Below are 19,976 nucleotides of genomic sequence, written 5' to 3' on the forward strand. Positions count from 1 at the left end.
TATATATTTAATTAGTTCATGCATTTTAATGTCTTTGACCTCTGGAAGACTGGCTATCAGATATTCTGGGAGACTGGGAGTGTTTAAATGAAATAACCACAACATTAAAAATAATGATGAATTGGTTTTTCAGAATAACTAGCTGGAGCTGAATGTGCTTTCCTTTGTCAACTATAGATCTGTGGTATAGAAATGAAGGCTCTTTGAAATCCGCTGTGATTGTAAAATATCCCTCCCCTCCCCTCCTCTCCTCTCCTCTCCATATTTTATACTCCTCCCCATCACGTTTTGACTGACGGCAGGTTGTTGTGTCCGTAACGCCAAGATACATTGTGTTATTATGTAACATTCTGTCATCTCACTCTTTCTCTGTTTCATCTATCTCTCTCAAACTGTGTGTGTGTGTGTGTGTGTGTGTGTGTGTGTGTGTGTGTGTGTGTGCGCGCGATTGCTAGGGGCTTCTCTGATGTGTCACAACACACTCGTTAATTAGCACTAATACCACCTGGACATGTCTGCGATGTAAGATAATCCTAAAGACATCTTACAGATGAAGCACACACGCACGCACACATGCGTGTGCGCTAGCCTGTTAAATTAGATATTCACCCGGGACTGGTAGGCCTAACTAAAGTTTTCAAATAAATGTAGTGGAGTAAAACACAATATGTGCCTCTGAAATCGTGGAGTAAAAGTATTGGAAATTGGAAATATCATCAAGTAAAGTACAGATACCTCAACACTTAAATAGTGAGGGAGTGCAAATTATAACAGGCAGTTTCTGTCAAAATATGACTCCCCAGTTAAAAAACCACATCTAAATACTGTCCAATGCTTAGATAGGGAGGTATAGGTGAAATTATAAAACAGAGATTATAAGACATTTGGTGGCCCTGCCAGGCTAGTGATTTGGGGCCCTAATAAATATCATCATCCTAATAGTACTGTCCAATACTTCGATAAGGAGGGGGGTGAAATTATGACAGGCAGTTGCTGCTGTCAAAAAACACTTTGTGTTTGAAATAGACACTCATGTTTTCTAATGTGTGATTTGGGGCCCTAAGCATGAATACAAAATTAATATCAACATCCTAATACTGTCCAATCCTGCCTGGACTGGCGTCACGGCACCCTAGTGTGGGTCGGGACCCATTTGTGGGTCACAGACACATTTTTATGGGTTCCCTTAGCACGTTCCCTCCCAGCCCTCCAGGCCAGAGCGTGGCGCCAGTGCCAGAGAAATCCGCAATTTAAGCCTACAAGACGGGTCACTTCTGCCCGCACCGGAAGTGAGACATGGCCAAAGCATTTCCCGAGGGTCCCCAGCCAAAAACGTTGAGAACCCCTGCCCTAGGGTGCCAAGGCACCTGCCCTTTGAGAAACCCTGCTGTAATGCCCACACCCCAACAGTAACCCAACACACCCTCCTGTCGTCCCCGTCCAGCCCAAGCAGCGCACCTCTCTGTCCTCATCGCTGGACGTCGTCCAGAGGCCCGTCAACCACAGCTGTGAGCCCAGCGAGGTCAGCTCGTCCCTGGGCTACGCCAGCTTCAGCACCAGCCCCCCCGCCAGCCCCCCTCTCAGCCCCAACCAGGAGGACTCGGCCGGCTCCAACGACGACTGTCAGCTAACAGGTAAACACACACCTTTATATCTCCAAAATAAAGGAGAACGCTTCGGGATCCCCCAGAATGAAGTTACTAATGTTGCTCTGGAGAGGGAAGTCTGGAGCTCTCTGGTGGTGCTGTTGCCCCGCGACCCGACTACGCATAAGCGGTTGAATGCCCGCTGTCACTTTGTGAGTCTGTGGTCATGTGTGTGTGTGTTGTGTCTATATGCCTGTGGACTTATTCTGTCGATACGTTGAGGCCGTGCGAGATGCAGTCAGAGTTTTACAGGTGTGTAGTTCACATCTTAACCCATGAAGTAAAGTAAGTAAGTCAGAGAGGCTTATTGTCAGTATCAGCCAGGGAGTTTAACCAGTTTCAATGCGCCATAGAGCTCTGGGAGATGGATTGCTGAGGTGGAGCGCTGCACAACACCTATCATCAGCTCCCAGTAATTAACGCACGACTTCAAGCCGTGCTGCTCATACGCTGAGTTGGCGGTGCCCGGGATCGAACCCATGACTCTATACCGACTGAGCTACCCGGACACAGTCACAGACCCATTAAAACCGGGAAAAGTGTCTCTGTATTTTATTTATTAATTTTTATTTATATTTACAAATTGCAGATGTATAATACTGCTATTTTTTGAAAAGTCTTAAGTATGAGAACCGCTGATTTAAAAGGCATTCGTATGCTATCATTTAGATTTAGAAAAAAAGCATTTTAGAAGACATTTATAGAATCTGGTCTCGTGTCTTTTAAGAACTAATGAAGTCGTCTGGGGTGAGCATCGCCATTAGCACCATTACCTTCCCTACACGACATCTGTAGAGTTGGCTCACAGAACCACTCATTTGCTGTCCTGTGGGAGGTCCTTAAGAACCACAATCTGTTACACATAATAAAATTCCCCCTGCTGTGCTTGCGTGCGGATTCTCAAAGTGGAGTTTTCCAACAGCGTTTTTTTGCTGTTAACTCCAGCCCAACACTTCTCAGACTTTTCATCTGAATAATATTCAGATTTCATGTGTGTGTGCGTGTGTGCGTGTGTGTGTGCGTGTGCGTGTGCGTGTGCATGTGTGTGTGTGTGTGTGTGTGTCGCGTACGTGTTCATTATATGTGATAGTTATGGGCAATACTCCAAAAAGCTCTGAAAAATTGTGAAAACAGTGAATCTATGAGCTCACATCTATATAGATGCAGTATACTGGTATAATGAACACGTGAACAAAGATATCACAACTGTCCACAATTAGTCAAACAGACAAGTAGTCTCGCGTGGCCAGACTGTTGCCTCTCGCAATTCTCACACGCTTCGGTCATACAGTCTGGAGCAGTCTGGAAGCTCTGATCAAGGTCAAGGTCAAGGTCTGATCATGAGCAAGACATAAAGCAAAAGTGAAGCCTCCTCCCCACTTCCGTTCCATCTTTACACTCACGTCGCAAATGTATCCACACATAAATCTAAATGATCTAAGCATTATATAGCTCGCTGCTTAGCTAGTTATTTTTCAATATATTTTTCGTGTAACCCAATTGTCAGCTTCCTTGCTCGGATTTTAGTGAGGTGTGTAGAGTTCCAGACTCTATATAGAATTCGGAGATTGTGGAACAGTTGTCTGCGCGACTATAGTAAACCGGTCTAACAACAAGAATAGAATGGCACATCCCCCCATACAGTACACCCCCCCGCAGTCCCCTCCCCCCCTCTGCCTGCTTTCTACTTATTACAGTAGCTTGGTAAGGTCCATTGTGTAGTTGCCACGGCAACGAGGAACCCATCCTCGCATCCGAGATGGCTCACATTAAGGGAAAGAACAAAGACACGTCATGGAGAGAAGGAGAGAGTAGAGAGAGTTCTTATATTGTTGAAGTAAATAAATCACAGGATGCTCAGTAAATAAATAAGAGTTGGGTGGTACAGGGAACCCCACAGCCAAGGTTGGAGGGGGGGGGGGTGCTGAAAAAAACAGAAAGATCAAAGAGAGAAAGTACACGGCAAAAGACTGTAGCGACGAATAGCAAAAATAGCTGGCTCCACAAGCTCACCACAGCTCACGGTCGTGCGTGCGCGGTGGAGCGGCTATTTTGGGCAGACGCGAGTATATGTGTCGGTGTTAAAAGTTATTTCTTATTTTCTTCCGTCCTTTAGTTTTTCTTTTGTTTTGAGTCTTATCTGTCTCTCCTGGTTCTGTCTCCCTCCCCTTGTACATGTTTTTCTTCTGTTGTTCTATCAAACTGATTGTCTCCCTCCCCTTGTACATGTTTTTCTTCTGTTGTTCTATCAAACTGATTGTCTCCCTCCCCTTGTACATGTTTTTCTTCTTGTTGTTCTATCAAACTGATTGTCTCCCTCCCCTTGTACATGTTTTTCTTCTGTTGTTCTATCAAACTGATTGTCTCCCTCCCCTTGTACATGTTTTTCTTCTGTTGTTCTATCAAACTGATTGTCTCCCTCCCCTTGTACATGTTTTTCTTCTGTTGTTCTATCAAACTGATTGTCTCCCTCCCCTTGTACATGTTTTTCTTCTGTTGTTCTATCAAACTGATTGTCTCCCTCCCCTTGTACATGTTTTTCTTCTGTTGTTCTATCAAACTGATTGTCTCCCTCCCCTTGTACATGTTGTTCTTCTTGTTGTTCTATCAAACTCAAACCCGAGCGATGGTATTTACCGCTGGTGGAAAAGGTACTCACATGTTTTACGTAAAAGTAAAAATATTGCAATGTAGAAATACAAGTAAAAATCTGGAATTCTAAATTTACTTGAGGAAATGCACAAACGTATTGGCATAAAAATGTACTTTGAAATAAATATGAAAATTGCAGATCTACAAGCTCACATGCGTCGCATCGTCACATTTCTAGAAGTTGTTATGTTTTGTAAAAACACTTACTAAAAATAACGAGTACGGTAACTAAAGTTTTCAAATAATTGTAGTGGAGTAAAAGCACACTATTTGTCTCTGAGATGTAGTGGAGCAGAAGTAAAAGTACTGGAAATTGGAAATACTCATGTAAAGTACAGATACCTCACAATTGTATACTTATATACAGTACGTAAGTAAATGTCCTTAGTTACTTTCCACCACTGGCATTTACTGTATTTGCACAGCCTCCCATCTCCGTCCCATGCCTGTGTCTGCGTGTGTGCGTGCGTGCGTGCGTGCGTAGGCGTCCTTCACCTGCGTAGGCAGCCTGGGGGAAGTGGGCCTATTTTTAACCAGATCCATGGCTGCTGTGGTGCTGCTTGGTGTGGGGGCGGTGCTGCTGTGGTGCTGCTTGGTGTGGGGGCGGTGCTGCTGTGCTGCTGCTTAGTGTGGGGGCGGTGCCGCATGCAGAGCCAAGCTTACGCAACGTCGCACGGCCATTGTTTGAGATTTGCCAATTTTGTCTTCATGGAGGGATGACAGAGGATGATAATGCGATGCTATTTGACTAGTTCATACTGTGTATAGGGATATGTTTTAAAGGATCTACACCATGCATTTAAAAAATATTTTAAATATTTAATATCATATTGATTATGTCCCTCAAAATCGTCTGGGAGTGCTTGGCGAGACCTCACCTCGGGACTCAGGAGTAAATAGAACACGCAGTTTGATGATGACTCAAATGGCATTTATATGGGGAGTGATCTGGCAGGCACACATACAGTACAACATGTGTAAAATGTAAAAACACCCCCAAGACGTCCACCCATTATAATATGACCTATACTATTGTACATAATTCCTTCTATATTACAATATCATTTATGAACATGACATTCAGTGAATGTCTCTGCACGACCCCCTGTTGAAGTGCCATGCTCTACAGTCTACAGTACCCATAGAGGTTGTAATGCTAATTAACAGTGCTGTTTTATTAAACAGCTGGCTGGTTTTGATCACACATTCCGTCTGAAAGAAAAATAGAAAAAAAAAGAGAGAAAAATGAATGTTTCATCTAGCACAGCTTTGTCTCTGGGCCCCGTCAGGACGCAATAAAATTGGAGTGCCTGATTTCAATTGCCTCAATTGTTTAGCCTCTTTTTGTCTGTGTTGGTGAGTGTGTGATACGTGCACGTTAATTTAGTGGTACCTGTTTTTAATCTGCTTCCCCCACTTTGAAAGGGACAGACACGACGCGTCTATATACACATGTAAAATAATTAAAATAAATCATGTTGATTTGTTGAACCCCTGCATCCATATTCTAAGGCGGTGATTGTGAGCTATAGTGGAAGGGACCGTGCGTTATTGGTGGCGTGCGTGCACTGCAGTGTTGCCTGGTTTCTTGTGTTTCCTTCTCACAGTAAACTGAGAGGTCTCCTAAGCTGCGTTATCCCTTAACAGCTCCCCACCACCGAGCACTCATTAAAAAGCCACCTCAGCAAGCCTTGAGTGGTACACAATGCTGTTTGTGCGTGCAGATATCCGCACTGGTGTGCCCTCTTCTCGTTCCTTATTCAGTGCACTCGGTGCGTTGTTCAAAAACCTGGTGCTTTGCGCCCCGGGTGTGCTGAGTGCCCGCACTGACCCGCCCTACTCAGAAGTTGGGGTTGTTCAGTGTGGGGTTGTTCGGTGTCTCGAGTGCTCCCCGGGGGGCGAAAGCTAAGCTAGCAAGGCAAGCATTTAGTACAGAGTGCATCACCATACAAGTGTTCATCATTTACCTTGGCCCATGTTTTGATTTGTTAAAATGACCAGTTTTAACTGGTCGTTCGGAAATAAGCCACACTCAGTGCGCTCTGTGACGTGACCGCCCATGAGCGCACTCAACAACCTCGGCACATTCCCGGTGCGCGTATCCGAATGCACCCTAAGACATTGGCTCTCAACCTGTAGGCTGCGAGGGTAGTGGCTACTACTGCAAGAACAAGAGATCTGCTGAATTTTCTTTTGTACAAGATGCATTAATGATCAACTGCGACGCCTCAAGCCCTTAGCCGGTGTTGAATGTGCAATGTGCATTGGTCACATCTGTTATTGGCTATAGTACTGGTATATATCCCATAAGCCAGAGGGACAGTTTGTAGTGGGAATTTATATCACAGACACTCACACAATTCAATTCAAAGGGCTTAATTGGCATGAGAAAACATACGTCTGCATTGCCAAAGCAAAAAGTGGAACAATACAATGAAAAGCATGCCTCTCTCCATCTCCCTGTATACCATCAGTGATGCTGCCTGGTATACGGTACCGAGTGATGACAAAGCCGGTTGCCGTGGCAATACACAGAGAATGAAAGTGTTGAATTTAATATCTGCCCCCTTGGTACCCCGTAGAGGCTGGATTTATGGATTAGATAGATTGGGCCTATCAGACATAAAGGAATACTCTCTTCTCTTATCTCTCCAAGAGAGGGGGGGGGGGGGGGGGGAGTAGACAGACCTGTTCGTACTTGTAAGCACCAGTGGTGCTTATATTTTACTGGAGTATTTCTGGAGTATTTCCAATTTCCGATACTTTTTAGTTACTTTGTTGATTTTGTAGATAAATAGCAGATGAACAAGCTCACACTTATTTTGATATAAGATAAGCTCACACTTATTTTGATATAAGATAAGATTACAATATAGATTTGTATGCATTTGAAAACATTTCATTATTTACTTTCACTCAGGTACATTCATTCCAGACTTTTACTATGTAACGGAGTATTACTTACAGTAAGTAGAACATGCGAGTACTTTTTCCACCACTGGTGAGCACCAGCTCCAGCTTCAATGCACCCGCTTTGAATGTCATCCTGCACCGATAATCAGCAGTAATGTTATGTTCTCATCTTGACCATGTGCAATGTGACATGCAGTAAAGGCCATATACATAATATATAAAGGCTAGATGGCTCAAGGCGGAGTCTCTGACGTAGTTCACCCGGCGGCCATTTTGCTTCGGGACTACAGTACAGAACGTTCAATGGCAGCTCAAACAAAAACAGTCATAGCTCGCTCAAATCTTGACGGATTTACAAACCGGTTGGTTTATTACAAACGCTGTCAACGTGGCTATGATTCAGGATGCTTATCTGCTTAATTAATTTTTTTATATGAACGTCGTATAAAAGCATATAAGTATACGGACGTTAACAAAACAAACCGTTTGAAAATTTAGCAAGTTATGGTTATTTAAAAGTACATGCCCCGTAGACACAATGTTACGCTGTCCCGAGGTAAGATGGCCACCACGTAGCAACGTCGCTCTCCATTGGCCAGAGCGCGGGTGAGCCGTCTAGCTTTCTTATGTATATCTATGGAAAAGGCTGTCGGGGTCGGGAGTCGAACCCGCAGCACACTGCCAGACTGGGTTACCAGCCAAGGGTGCCTGGACCGCTGAGCCACGGCCCAAGCCAAAGGGTTAGATTTATGGTCAGGGTTAGTAATGGGGTTCGTAGTCGGGCAGCGAGCCAAACTTCTCTGGTCTGGTCTGGCGACGTCGGACAATGGCTGACAACAGCGTTAACATGTAGGAAATGTCCAATGCTGGCTCCATTGCATAGTCCTGATAAGGGCTGATGACGGAGATCAAATCATCTGATATCATCCGAAACCACTATTCAGTACGGGGGAAAGTGTGTGTGCTCCTCGGAGTACATAATTATCTGTGCCAGAATGGGTTGCCTATTATAGGCCTGCCTGTGTCAGTTATGTGGTGGTGCCGCCAATAACTCTGTAATGCGGGTTTCATCCCTTTTATTTCTGTTTGTAACATATAATTCGCTTTTATCTGTTTTGTTCTTTGTTCTGACCTATTCTGACCTACCTGAACGTGCTTGGCCACTGTGCGTACAAGTGAAAGTACTTTGGAGCTGCTCTACAGAGAAGTGGTTCCCATAGTGGGGAGTTCCAGGGGGTCCCCACTCCCAGCTAAATGATAGTTACTGTAGGAACCAAATGGACCCTTATGGGTCTGTAACTCTTCTGAGAGTGTATACAAATGGAACCAAATGGACCCCACGGTACCACGCACCTGCACATTTTTGACGGCAATTGCAGGCAAACGGTATGAAGTGTCAAAACCCTGTCTGACGGTGATTGTCACATGACTCGCGTTGCTTTTTGTACCTTATCGTGTTTCTGTAACAAACGTTACAGCGTTGTTTTATAGACTATAGAGGACCAATGTGTGATTCAAATTGGATCGCTGAAGAGATTCAGTGTAGAGGGGGAAAAGAGATAACCTGACTCCGCCAGATGATGGAGTCATCTGATGGAGTCAGGTTAGAAAAGAGTCTACCAGGTACACTCTACCAACCAAGGTTCAACGTTGTACTTTATTGTTACATCTTGTGTGCAGGTACATGAGAGTAAAACTTATTTTAGTTTGGCTTCCTTTCAGACACTGCTACAGACAATGTTACCTACTTACTTATTACTCACTTATTTCTTACTTACTTATGGAACGTTCTTGGGTTTACACTTCCTAGTGGAAATAAAAACAGCCAAAAGCAACAAACCAAGAGGGACTTAACCCATTAAGACCTGAGGCCGATTTAACAAAATGTCTTCTAAACCCTGACAGTTTTCTGAAAAGCATATGTTTCTATATTCAGTGGTTCTCAAACTGTTTCATGTCCAAGGAGGACCCGACAAAATGCAGTAAAATTATTTGGCCGCCGACCTAGCCTAATTATTAGACTAGGATAATAACATAACACCTCGCAGTGGCCAGACGCCAATCTGCCGGTGGCAAACAATGAATTGTGAGTCTGGTCAATAACCCAGGCTACCGTCTAACCCACATCTAAACATATGTGGTTCCAGGTCGACCCCCCCTTTTCCTCTCTCTCTCTCTCATTAGCAGGCAACAGTGCAGCACTCTCTCTCTCTCTTCTGGCACAACAGCGCCCCTACTGGTACTAATATTCATACTCGTGCTCATTAACACATAGGTACATAGGTGATCACGTACATTGCTGTTCCTTGGAGTGGTTGCACCACTAAAAAAATATAGCTTTAAAAATATATAAAATATAAAATTTGCACAAAATGTTCAAGATTTTCCAAAAATAGCAGACCGTCAAGCACGTAGGGTTTGCTATGAACTTGTATATCTGCTATTCTTTTTAAATATATGTATAGATAGCTAAAATACTAATAAATGACACAGGTGCTTTCCTGGTGTTAACGGATTAAATCTTTGTTTTTCCTGGCGTTCTCACCTACACTGCCGCCCCGGAGCCCCAGGGGGAAGAAGAATGATATGAATTCACACAGACTGATATACTCAGGAAATGGGATTCCGTCTCTAATCTCCCTCCGTGACTGACAGCTCCGATATTAGCCTGTGGTTTTTAATAACGCTCGCTGTGTCTTCCAGCAGAGGCGGAAGCGAGGAACACAGCGCTTATCAGATGTGTAAGAACACACCCCCGCCGCCCTCCCCTGCATCTGCAGCAAAACATCCATAGTTTAGAGATTGTGTATGTATGTATGCGTGCGTGTGTGTACTTTTTCTCGTGTTTGTGTGTGTATTGTGAGACAGTTTACGTGCCGAGCTGATTGAAGAACTATATTTTAGTGGGGAAAGTGGTAATATTTGTAAAGAGGGTATGCACATTAATAAAGTGAGTTTAACGTTGTTTAATGCAATCAGGTAGGACTTTTCTGTATGGGCTGTCAAGGCCAGAAAGCAGTTTTTTTGCCACTCGGTAGGCGTTCCCGCGTAACTTCCGTGTTTGATGATGATGTCATAGCTGCATCCCCAGGCTTTTACGCCTTTTTTCTGAAACGGTTGTTCTCAAAAATATGTTGAAAAAAAGCTTGAGAAAAGAATACAAATATTCTCTGCTTGTAATCCGGGCCACTTGCAGCCAGACGTGCATGCACAGTGCACACACACACACACACACACACACACACACACACACACACACACACACACACACTGTCCATCTCTCTCCCAGCTCCTGCATTCCTGCACACCCTCAATCTCTCCCAGAACCGAACGGCACCACAGAGTGTGTATTATTGGGTGAAGTTGCATCACATTATTCGTGTAATTTCCTCTGCCAGCCAGGTGAGCAACAATGTGTGCGCACCAGACTCCAGTTGCCGGAGGCTCGGACAAAATAATTACGGATGGGAGACTCACTCTGTGAGCCTGGCCCGTAAGCGAACGGTGACCTTGCCCTTTTGTAAACATCTCGCTGCAGGAAAACAACAATTCTGCTGTTTTTGTAGCTGAATGGTCGAAGGCTGAGCTGTGTGGTGGAACAGGTGTGTCTGTTTGTATGTTCTCACAAACAGCATATCACGGCCGAATTAAGTTTCTAGGATTTTGGCTTGTGTACTCTGCTTCTCTCTGGTTTTGTCTGTCTGCTAAAGTTCTCCTAAAGTTGGTTGTACTTTCTCTGCACGTGTTCTCTTTCGTTTCAAAAGCAGTGTTATGGTTGTTTTCATGGTTGTTCTTTTTTTTTAATCAAATGCCTACAATGACTTAATGTCCAAAATCAGGACGCCAGGTTGGAAGTGGTTAAACCTGTCTGTGTGTTTTACTTTTATGAATATTTAAGCAAAAAAATTAAAAGAAAAGTTGTAACAAGAGCTTGAATGTTCGACGCCAGTGTCCTCACTTTACCTCATTCTCACACCAATGGTGGCAAGCTCACACCGACCGACTCATTGGAGGCAGTGTACTGAGTGTAGGGTTCAGTGTCTTGCCAAAGGACACTTCGACATGTGGACAGGAGCTGCTGGGATTCGAACCCCCGACCCAAGGATCACTGGACGACCTGCTCTACCTCCTGAGCCACAGCCGGCCCATATGAGTGGAGCCCTGTGCTGACAGTGTCGAGTGATGGACTCATCTGCTTGGCAGGACACTGCTGGTGCTCTGCCATATTGTTGCACTGAACATGTGTTAACAGGCAATTAAACATGACCCTCCTCAGCCTGTGGTGTGTGTGTGTGTGTGTGTGTGTGAGCAAACTGAGAACCAGAGAGGTTCTGTGCGGGCGCGTCTGTTCTTATAAATGAAACATACGTACGTGCGTGCGTGCGTGTGCGTGCGTGCATGTGTGTGCCGTGCGTGCGTGTGTTGCCTCTTCCATGGTGCACGCAAGTGGAGCCGTCAGGGTTCCAATATGAAGGGAGAGTATGAAGGCAGAAAAATAATACCGGTAGTTGGGGTATTTTTGTCTCGATTGATTGATTGATTAAGACGCTTTGCAGCAGTTATTAACTTATCCTTTTAGCTTCTTTATTTCTTTCCTTGGTTTGTTTGTTTGTTTGTTCTTTCTTTTCAGTTCAAACATGATTATTTCGGCGGGGGGTCTCTGCCTGAAAAGGTTGAGAACCGCTGCACTATTCAACTTGATATTTGATATTTGTCAGTGCACGCAACCTGCTGCTTCTCATCCAGCGTGCACGCAACCTGCTGCTTCTCATCCAGCGTGCACGTCTGCCTCTCCTTCACAATCACAGCGGGACAGCGTGCACGTGTTCACAGGCAGTGCAGTGTGAAGACGTGCACCGTCACACCCCTAATTACTACCAACAACAACAGATACAATATCATGACAGTGCTTGTTGCCAACAAAGCCCTCTTAAAAAACAAACTAAAAGAAAACAGCGAGGCCACAAAAAATACAAAATGTGAACAAAACAGTGAAGCCACTAAAAAGAGAAACTATGTGCTGTCATAAAAGATTATAGAGCTCCCATGTTAGATGTTTGCTTTGTTTGTTTGGGCCCATGATGGTACCTACCTGAAAAGGCGTCAAAAGGAATGTAAATTGCACGTACGCATGCAGACACACACACACACACACACACACACACACACACACATGCACAGACACATTGCTGTGGTTTGAGAGACAGCTTATCCAAATACCAATCACAGGTTGAGCTGAGCTGTGCATGACACAGCCTGCACAACACTATAGGTTACTGTGTGTGTGTGTGTGTGTGTGTGTGTGTGTGTGTGTGTGTGTGTGTGTGTTGCTCATGCAATATGTCAATAAATATGCAGGCAACTGCTGTTGTGAGTTGTCAGAAGCAAAGCTGTGTGAAGGTATAGCATGCTACAGTTTAACTTACAACAAGCAAAGCTTACTTCTTTTGTCAGCTACTCGGGTAAGGAGCGTGCGTACACACACACACACACACACACACACACACTCACACACACACACACACACACAATGAAAAGACGGACATACTAGCGAGAGGATAGATGGCAATTTGATAGAATGTTTATTTGCTGAACTATATGTACACTATGTAAGTTATTGTAGTGGATAAAATGGCATCTGTATGGTAGCGTGTATGAACTATGACAATAACTGTGTTGGTTGTATTTGGTCGCACAGACAGACAGACAGACAGACAGAAAGACAGACCTGCGTGTTTGTTTAGGATGGTGTATTTAGCTGTTAATGCTCCATTCACATGGGATCAGTCAAGCGGTAGACGGCAATCAGGAAGTTATATTAGTGGACGGGAGCAGGACGGTCAACGGGGCAGAACGGCACGGCATTCAATGTTAAAATATTGTATATTTTTACCGTTCCGTGCCGTCCAGCAGGTGGTGCCGTTTACCGTTTGCCTGATCCCATGTGAATGCGGCATAAGACCCAGTGAATTCTGAAAGAATATATATTCAAAGATTTGTACCACATTTTCACGATTTTTCAAAAATAGCAGACCTACAAGCTCGTAGCTTGTAGATCTGCTATTTTTCAATAGCTAAAGTATAACATAATGCTTAGTTAAAACACCAAAAAGGGGTTAAAGAATCAACCGCCTCGAGGAAACAGGCTTTCTGTTGTCATGGCAGCCACGGTAAACAATCCCACTACTGATGAGCTTCACTAACTGTGTGGTTTTTCATAGGCTACCATTGCCTGTGTGGAGGAACATATTTTAATATTAGTCCAGCGTACTGTATATTGCCTTTACATGACGAGAGATCAGGGGTTCCCAAACGTTTCCATGCCAAATAGTCATATCCTGTGGCTGCAGCCCCACCAAACCGGGGACCCCACACGGAGTTGCACCACTCACTTCACACGGGTGTGAGGTTTTTATTTCCTCCTCTTCTCCAATTATCCGACCAAACCACCCAGCCCTTTGGTGTTCATTTTAATTAATGATTTGTGTTTATTCTTCTACTGTTCATAATCAGAAGATGTGATAACCGAATCAATGGCCCTATGGCTGGCCAGCATGTGAACAAAACGGATAACGCTGACAGAACAATGGCATGTAGATGACATGCATGTAGAGAGGGATGACGTGCTCGATATTTGTGGTTCCGTTGTCGAGGTGCGAGGTCTGCTACACGCGGCCTATTAAAAGAAACAACCGTCTTTACATTCTCAAGAGCGGGGCGTTTTCACGGCTCGTTAGCCAAAGGAAGCACGCCACAGTATAGGCTATACAGTACAGTATGGTGTGTCTCGATGATAAATGATACGTTACTCTCGCAGAACAAACCATTTGAATTGATTATGAGGCTGCCAGCCAGGGTGTGGGCCGCTCTAACCCACTGAGACCTGGAACGTATCTGTGTCGCCTTAGCTTTTAACCATCATTTTAAACTTTAGCTGTTGAAAAATAGCAGAAAATCGTGAAAACGTGTGCAAATGTTTCACAGCGAATGTTTTTAACTCATATCTTTGCTTCTGGGGGGGGGTCCTTGGAACAACATGTTTTTAGATGGCGGTCAGCGGGCAATTACATATAATTTTTGAGGTCCTTGACATGTAAAAGTTTGAGAACCACTGACAGTTAGAATTTAGAAGATTCTTCTTTAGAATCGGCCTCAGGTCTTAATGGACTAATGAGAAATGTAGAAAAATGACTTGTTCTTGTCGTGGGAGATTCTCCGCTTCGTGTTCGTGCCACTTTGTCTCCGTTATGAAGCGACCACGTCACGGCAAAAATGGCACCTCTTTAATCACTGTGAATTCATCTAATTAGTGGCTCTTGTTTTTTCTCCCCGGGGCCTTCTTTTTTTTTTGCAGAAAAGACATAATTTATGTTCTCTTACATAACTCTATGTTGGGGTTATATAATGGATGCGTATAATGGCTGCAATTATTATTATAACTAAAACGAAAATAACTAAAACTGGAATAAAAAACTAAATCATTTTAGGCAACTGAAAGAATACCCCAAAATGAGGCTTTGCACCCCCCCCCCCAGATAACAATCCCAGATAACAATCTGAAACGATATTGTGTGTTAAAATAAAATCAAGTTTTATTCTTTGTCAGTATCTGATATTTCCTTAACTTATTGTGAACAGCCCGTCTGCAGTACAAGGCAAGCTTACAATAGTGTCTGTTGCAGCGTGTCGCCATCCTGATCTGCTATTTTAGCTATTAGTCTGATCTTTTCAAATCTATATATTCCTATATTTGGAGTTCCTGACATTGAACTCCATAATAAAGGGACACAGAGAGACGGATAAAGGCAAATGTGGTAATTTTACTCCACTACAATTAGGCCTACTTGGAGACTTTAGTTACTCTGTAGATTTTGATTATTATTACAAAACCACTTCAGACCTATTTGTACTTCGGCAATTTGAAAATAGCCGATCTAAAAGCTCACGTCGCTAAGCGACACGTTGTGAGCTTGTAGATCGGATGTGTGCGTCGGTGCGTGCGTGTGTGCGTGAGTGCACGCATGTGTGTGAGACAGTGGTAGTAATGTGATGTTTATCTGTTATTGAACGACTGACATAGAAACATAGCTTTTTCAGAAAACTGTCTAGAATCTGATCTCAGGTCAGAAGGAACAAGAGAAGAGATTAGGGTCCACTATGCCTCCCTATGTCTATCTCTAATCCCCCCCACCACACACACACACACACACACCGGTATATTCACTGTCTATTTATAGAAGATAGAGCTCAGGAAGCATAATGCTGTGTTGTTGCATGTCCAATCAACACATGATGAAAAACACAATCCCATTATTTCAACCTCACACACCTGTGTGTGTGTGTGTGTGTGTGTGTGTGTGTGTGTGTGTGTGTGTGTGTGTGTGTGTGCGTGTGCGCATCCGTGTCTACACCTGCTAATGGATTTTCATGCTCCATTATATACACACAGAATAAATACCTTGTGTGTATGATCTTGTTTGTTATGCACAGATCAAAGACATACTGTATATGCGCTTACTGTTCTGTCTGTCTACATATACATTGTATATCGGCTATTTTTGGACGGGAACGCACTCATTTTGATGTACGAAGCTTGAGTTTGAAAAGTCAAATGTTGCAAGTTTGCAACCTTGTCGTGAACATTCAGTAATATCCCTTATAATTAATATTTAAGTATTCTTAGTAACTCTTCTCCATGAATGAGCCAGACTGTGTCTCAATGCATTGACAGGTCATGTACGTTTTGGCTCCTTTTGAAGTCTGAATTCTTGTCTTGCCTCATTTGTGTATATTATGTTTGAGCATCCAACTACAGATTCTGCATTCACAACCTCACGCTTAGAACGTGGAGGTTTTCAGAAAGCTTTTAGAACAGTGGTGCACAGCAGTGGAGTTCTCAAAAATAGCAGATGTATGTATCTGCTATTTTTGTACATTCTTGAAAAATCTTCAAAGTGTCTAAGTGTTGAATCATCATTCAATCACCTCTTCTGGCGGTCCTTGGCACGAAACATTGCCAGATTGAGGTGTCCGCCAAATGTAACGAATTTGGGGGGGCATTTAAGAATCGCCCTCAGATCTTAATAAATGAGTAAAGGGTGCATTTATATACCGCCATTGTGCATTACATTCATCCATTCACACACATTCACACACCGATGGCGAAGGAAACCATGCAACTCGCAAGGCACCAACCTGCTCATCGGGAGCAATTAGGGGTTCAGCATCTTGCTCAAGGACACTTCGAACCCAAGGGATCGAACTGGGAACCTTCCGGTTCCAAGCGGCCACTCTACCCCTGGGTTAATCTACTTGCATTTATGTAGACCAGGGATGGGCAACTTTGACGGTGGAGAGAGCCACTATATTCCCACACTTACGCCAGAGGGCCACATTGCATATTACTGTCGTAGAAAAAATAGCTGATCTACATGCTCAAAACGCGCCGCTGCGCGACGCGTTTTGAGCTTGTAGATCGGCTAATTTTGAGCTTGTAGATCAGCAATTTTTGCTACGACAGTAATATGCAATGTGGCTCTCTGGAATAAGTTTGAATTGAAATGCTGATTTTTTTTTTTGCTTTTTTTTATTAGAATCCTGAAAAATAAAGCAAAGTAAAATTCATTTAGTTTTAGTTATGATATCTTTATGAACTAAAATTGGACACAAAAAGACAATACTAATAATACTAGTCGTTAAGTACTAGTCATTTAATACTAGTCATTAAGTATAATTAAAGCGGGTCATGTTTACATGTTTGGAATTGCAACAGCTGAAATCAATAGTATTATATCAGTATTCTGATATTAACCTGTGGGCCGCATTAAGTGAAGGTGGGGGCCGCATGTGGCCCCCGGGCTGCCAGTTGCCCACCCCTGATGTAGACAATCACACAAGCACTTGAGCACCCACCCATGCATGCATGCATGCATGAATGCATGCACGCGTTCATTCAGACACACTCTGAATGAAATAATGATTGGGTCAAAAGGGATGAAAAGCATATTTCTCTGGCCCCGCGCTCACCCCACTGCACACAGACAGTCAGCATGTCTGCTTGGTCAAATCCTCAGGCTTACTTTAACTCTGAGAATCTGAGGATGTTACGAATGGAACCCACCGGAGCCTTTTGCACACTCTCAGAGTTATATTAGAATCCATGATTTCACAGTGTGTGGGTATCCTTCATTTGACTCTTATTACAGTTCAAAGAGTCCCATGAACACAAGCGTTCGCGCTCTCTCACACACACACACACACACACACACACACACACACACACACACACACACACACATCAAGGGAGCAGGCGTGTAAAATTGGAGTCAGGAGTTGTCACCCCCCCCCCCCTTTTGCAGAAGAAGCAGGTCTTTTCACTTCAGGCAAACAGAACCTTTGTTCACCGAGTTTATCTGTTATCTTTCAATTTGCTGCTCCTTTGTGCGTCCTTGTGGGTTTTTGGTTAGTATAGAGATCGCTGCACTACACTCTCTGCACGGTACGGCTGCTACAAACAGCAGAGCACTCTCATGTTTAACATGCTTTCTTTTCCTGGAGCACAGATTATCCCGCTCACACCGGGAATGCATCCGTGTCATTTCAGATTTTTGTCTTTTTTTTGCGTCGGCTATTCAAAAATAGCTTATCTGCAAGCTCGTGCCCAAGTGTGAGAAACTACTGATGCAGAATTGGCCCTCAGACCTTATTGGGTTAATCTATTTTCTCCCCTCTGTACTCCAGCAGGTTCTTCAGTGTGTGTAATTGTCTCGAGGGCTCGGCGCCGTTTCCCCGGACGCACGCGTGTGCACACGCCTCGAGTTACACTAATCGCCTTGTTTGTTTGTTCCTATTTATTTCAGACGACGGGCCTTACCAGCGGGAGCCTCTTCCTTTCCCCTCCTCCTCCTCCTCTTCCTCCGTCACCACCACCACCACCGCTGTCGTTCCTCCTCCGCCCGAGGACCGAAGGAAGAGCCACGTGCCCGAGGAGTTCGCGGGCCTCCTCCACGGCTCGTCGCCGGCCTGCGAGAACCCGGACACGCCATACCACCTCTACAACAACCACAACGCCAAGAACGCCCAGCTGCGGGCTCCCGAGTTCAGCATCGTGGTCGGCGGCGGTGGGGCAGCCCCTCAGGTCAGTGTCGATGTCCGTCGATTCCTTTTTTCCACTGACGAAAACAACATTTAAACTAAGCTATATGATGACCAACACTATAAGACTACATATATTGATGATCTGGGCACTCAAAGTTAAAAAGAGGAATAGCCTTTAAATAATTAAAAGGCAACAGCCAACATGTTTTGACCATAACTGGTCTTCATCATTTCTCGCCCTGATGAAGACTTTTTCTAGTTATAGCAACAGTTGCTAAGGATGGCAGGCTTTCGTCAGTGAGTTATTTTGCATATCTGTGTTGTTGAACACATACACAACTTAGCATTGGGAAAGTTACACCCACTCAGGTGATGTCAATAATGCTAATCACCGTAGTCTTACCGTGCATTGCATGAAAACTATCGGACGGTTGTTAAAGTTGATTGAGTTGGATACTGTTTCTCCCTCATTTGCTTGTAATTTCATGCACACTTCCCCAGTGCATAGTCTACTGCAGGCCTGGTTGACTAGATTTAGAAGATATTTTGAAGCTCTTGCTACTGAAATGATCAGTTTTGTTATTGTAACGCTTAAACCACACCTAAGCCTAATGTAACGGGTAGCGAATGTGTTTTAGGTATAAAGGCAGCTGTCCAACCTCTTTACACAATGCTAAATCGCCAAATAATGGGTTTAGGGACTCCGATGTAAGATAGAGCTCCCTAGTCAACTATAAAACTAGACTAAAACTAAAACATTTCGGATGACTAAAATATTATTGTGACCAAAACTAAATGAAATTTCATTCAAAAGACAAAAAAAATAAATCAAAATGTGCTGTCAGGTCATCGCCAGGACAGCAGGGAGCCAGTCGTCCTCCGCTGGGGGCGGGGCCGCGGCGGACCCCCAAAAGCCGCAGGTGGTCTACCGGACCGTCTTCCACACGCGGGTCAACCAGGACCAGGAACAGGTACTCCAATGTTTTATTTAAGTAAAAGTATAAATACTGTAATATAGAAATGCAAGTAAACGTTCCAGAATTCCAAATGTATACTTGAGTAATAGTGCAAAGGTATTGGCATTAAAATGTAGTTAAAGTACCAAAAGTATAAAAGTAGGCTACTCTTTGTGCAGAATGTCTCATTTGAAAATTGCCGATCTACAAGCTCACAATCAAGCTGACGATCTACAAGCTCATTGTGAGCTTGTAGATCGGCCATTTTCAAATGGCAGAAATGTATATAGCGCTGAAGTGGTTACTGTATATGTTTTGCAATAATAATACAAATCTACACAGTAACGTTTTCAAATTAAAAAGTAAAAGTACAATATTTGCCTCTGAGATGTAGCGGAGTAGAAGTAAAAGCTCTGGAAATTGGAAATACTCAAGTAAAGTACTTAGTACTTAGATACTTTCCACCACTGGGAACAGGCACCGGAGCGGCCCAGGAACGGCGAGCAGGCGGCGGACCCGGGCGAAGGTGGCCCGCCCTCCTCCGGTCACAACGGGGAGGTTCCCAGGGCCAAGCCAGCGGTGAGCAGGGACGGCGTTTCATCGTCGTCGGGGCCCGGGGGGTACGAGGAGAGGGCGTGCAGCACCCTGGGGAGGATGAGGTCGGTGCCCCGCAGCGTGCTGGACCTGCAGCTGACCAAGGCCCTGTCCAAGT

At 44.1% G+C, this 19,976-nt stretch overlaps 1 protein-coding gene across 1 annotated transcript in view; it reads left to right on the forward strand.

Moving 5' to 3' along the window:
• anks1b (ankyrin repeat and sterile alpha motif domain containing 1B) overlaps positions 1–19,976 on the forward strand; it is a 252,885-nt gene that overhangs the window by 158,454 nt on the left and 74,455 nt on the right. Inside the window, exons 13-16 of the mRNA XM_080757040.1 lie at positions 1,445–1,634; positions 18,071–18,348; positions 19,154–19,279; positions 19,742–19,974. Coding sequence (XP_080613166.1) covers positions 1,445–1,634; positions 18,071–18,348; positions 19,154–19,279; positions 19,742–19,974 — 827 coding nt within the window. The remainder of the gene's footprint in view (positions 1–1,444; positions 1,635–18,070; positions 18,349–19,153; positions 19,280–19,741; positions 19,975–19,976) is intronic.

Source organism: Protomyctophum bolini (genome assembly GCF_963924005.1).
Source record: "Protomyctophum bolini genome assembly, chromosome: 23".
NCBI classification, from domain to species: domain Eukaryota; kingdom Metazoa; phylum Chordata; class Actinopteri; order Myctophiformes; family Myctophidae; genus Protomyctophum; species Protomyctophum bolini.